General features: G+C 33.8%; 1 protein-coding gene across 1 annotated transcript; it reads right to left on the reverse strand.

Annotated features, from left to right (window-relative positions):
- Window positions 1–399: 399 nt before the first annotated feature.
- Window positions 400–2954, reverse strand: clf-3 (class I cytokine receptor like factor 3). The gene has a single exon (NM_001114128.1). The coding sequence runs from the start codon at window positions 2879–2881 to the stop codon at window positions 1490–1492; it is 1392 nt and encodes a 463-aa protein (NP_001107600.1). The 5' UTR covers window positions 2882–2954; the 3' UTR covers window positions 400–1489.
- Window positions 2955–3357: the final 403 nt, after the last annotated feature.

Here is a 3357-nt window from a genome sequence, read left to right on the forward strand (position 1 = left end):
AATAAATTTACCTCGCCTCCGTTAAACAAACATTAAATTTATATATTTATTAGCTAATGCAGTTTGTTTGTGTATCACGTTGACGCCCAAAAAAAGAGACGCGTAAGTGACCTAAAGTAGCCTCATCGTTACACTCGCCTAATAAACATGACATGCGGTGTACCAGTGATCAGACACTTGAGTTTAATTTAATACTTTTGGGATTGTTACAAATGAGTTTACATTTATGAAGAAGTTAGCGCTCAGTTTTAATTCTTACAAACTCACGTCGCTCGCTGTAGCGCAACTATATACGTGAGTGAATAAGGCAAAAGACCGTAAATTTGCTGACGTCACACTTTATTGCTGATTTCACACCCGAAACTATTCGGTTTCGTGGATATAGGGTTTTTTGTTTTGTTTTTTGAATCTTTTGCAAATTGGCACCTCCCTATACAGTAGCATTGCTTCTGGAACAAATTAAGGTTAATTATTACTGCCCAAATCGTTTGGAATGCAATGCAGCGACAATTGTCTGTTTAGCAGTAATGTTGTTGTTTGTTTAACTTAATTCCTATGCAGTAATAGAGATGGTAAACCAAACCCGGATTAGCAAAAAATAGGAACAGGCTTTCCAGAAATATGCGTATCCTATTATGTTCTACAACCGGTGTTGTTAACTATAAGTGTGTAACAAAATATTGTAGCAACATGAAAAACATTATACAATGAACGTTTGGTTAGTTAGTTAATAAGCTCTTGTACTGTAAAAATTGAATGCAAAATTTGGCGCTTTGCAACTATTATTTAAACACTTTCGTGAGAACACCCCCGTCAGAATATGACCAGAAGTACCCGGGTATTACAACTTATTTAACTAAGAGATAAATGTCTTTGAAAAATACCTAAACAGCATAAAATGACTTGTACCAAATTAAAATAATATTATGGTATTAGTAACATGTATAATATACCTTTAAAATCAGTTTTATCACAAAATTAATCTTGGTTAGGCTAAAAAAAAAAAAAAAAAAAAAAGTAAAATGTTTGTAAAAATTGAAACTGAAATATATATTATATAGGCTATATTATATCAGCAGCAAGGCAGTTTAATAGTGTTTAACTAAAAAAGTAATTACCGCTTAAAATGAAAGTTATACAAAAAAAAGACAAATAAATATAGTTTTTACCCACAAAAGCTGTTTGCGATAATTTTTTTTAGCCAGCTGGGGGTCCTCCTTTCTTACCCGGAGTACTGTATTATTTTTTATTACCACACTTGACTGTATGTATGCAATATTTCTGACTCTATTGAACACCTGTATTACTAGAGAGCAGTACATAACAAACTGTCAAATTAAAAGAAATTGCAAAAACTTAAATACATTTCTGAAGAGACAGGGTTACGTATTGATTACAAATAAAATAATGCAGCTTAAAAAGATCTTGGCTTTACTTTACACTTCCCAGAAACAAATGACTACATAAGTTACAAAATAACTTAAGTAACCTAAGTTATAGAGACTTTCCATCCTGGAGTACGGAACAACATGGCAAAAGCAAAGTCCTGAGAATGAAGTTGTGCTGCTGCTTTCAATGGATGCCAATTAAAAACAGCACAATGTTCACCAACAGTGATTGAGACTCTTAATTGCTTTATCTCTTTACCAATATAACCAAACTCTGTTGAAGGTATATGACTAACATCAAAGGCAACTACTGAACCACGACAAAAGTGTGAAAATCGTGTCGTACTTTTTGTTCCATTAACCCAAACATGCCCATCAGCCATTAAACACAAAGTTCCACTTTTCATATGCAAACTACAAGCATCGGCATCTCGTCTAACAGTAAGTGCTAGGCAATCATTAGTATGGTAAGACTTGCCTTCAACATCAATTTTAAAATTAATTGAATAACCAATGATATGAGATGATCTTGCAGAATACAGAACCGTGTCAAGAGAATTTTTCTTAATAGCAGATCTCCCTTTATCACTTAATGTATAGGAGACACTGTCTGAAGAATTTGACCACAAAAACGGATCCATTGTTGTCATTTTCTCCTGATACACACTCCATGGACTGCATTGCTTTATTGTATCACCATTTACCATGAGCGAGCACTGACATACCCTGAAGGTATAAATACTGTTTGAAGATAAATTTTTAACGGAATATGTAAGATTGGGGCCAACATAAGAATCTTTAAAAATTGTTTCATTTGTGTTTTTCAGTTGCAAAGGTAAGTTTACCCTACCATGGCAAAGTTGAAGCTTGTATATCCGGTGAGATTTTTCATTACCACCAAGATTATTATCAGACCATGTCACCACTACACCGCCAGGAATTGGCTTAAGATCAGATATTTGTACAGGGGAACGTTTACTCACAGTCCCATAGTGCTCAAGAGCTTGACAAATTTCAGATGAAAAGTCTTCATTAAAAACAAATGATATGCTTGGAACATCGCTGAGTAATGGGACTTCAGGGACACTGTCCAGAGAAAGATTTTCCGCCATGCTGATAAAGGAATCAAAATTTATTTTACCAGAAGTATTATCATAATCACACTGCAAAATATTCTCTCCCGTGGAAACTAGAGTGCCAGCTTCGCTTATTCTTTCTTGTAAGAAATGTTGACATTCATTTAATGGTATTAATGCAGTTTTTTCAATAAGTGTGATCTCATGCAACAATGATTTCTTTCTCAAATCAATTTTACAAGCTATTTCCTTGTTCATACTTTCGAAATGATGTTTAATTTCTTTCCTTGCATGTTCTGCAGTAGCACTTACTTGGCAAACGGCGGTTTTTAAATGTTTTTCACGGCTCTCAAGTTCGCATTTATGTTGACGAGCACTGTCAACAGTTTCTATAGCTTCCTGAACACCTTCATACATGGTGAAAAATGGTACAACGACTGCAGAGACCGACTATTATAAGTTTTACAGTCTAATCAAAACAGTTTAAGGCGTAACAAACACCAAGGTGATCCTAGAATACAGATATTTTAGCGGCCATTTTCGATACCTTCTACTGGTGCCACCAACCTAAAATTTGGACACTGTACTAACTAGACCCCAGCGGTACCGATTCTAAAATAAAAAATAAAAATTTCGAAAAAATATTAATTATGAATATTAATATTCGTCATAAAAACATATTTATAGAATTTTCTCCCGTTCCAGCTTCGAATATGTTATAGCGCTACGTAATAGCTACAAAATGAAACATTATTTTCTTTAAAAAAGTGCGGGGATAGATGTTAATTATTAAAAAGTATGATCATAACTCGAATCATATAAATATTATATTTTCAATTTTTTTTTGCAGAAAATATAACTCACGCATACATCTATGTAGGTCACTAGCATGT

This window comes from Ciona intestinalis, unplaced genomic scaffold (genome assembly GCF_000224145.3).
Source record: "Ciona intestinalis unplaced genomic scaffold, KH HT000117.2, whole genome shotgun sequence".
NCBI lineage: Eukaryota > Metazoa > Chordata > Ascidiacea > Phlebobranchia > Cionidae > Ciona > Ciona intestinalis.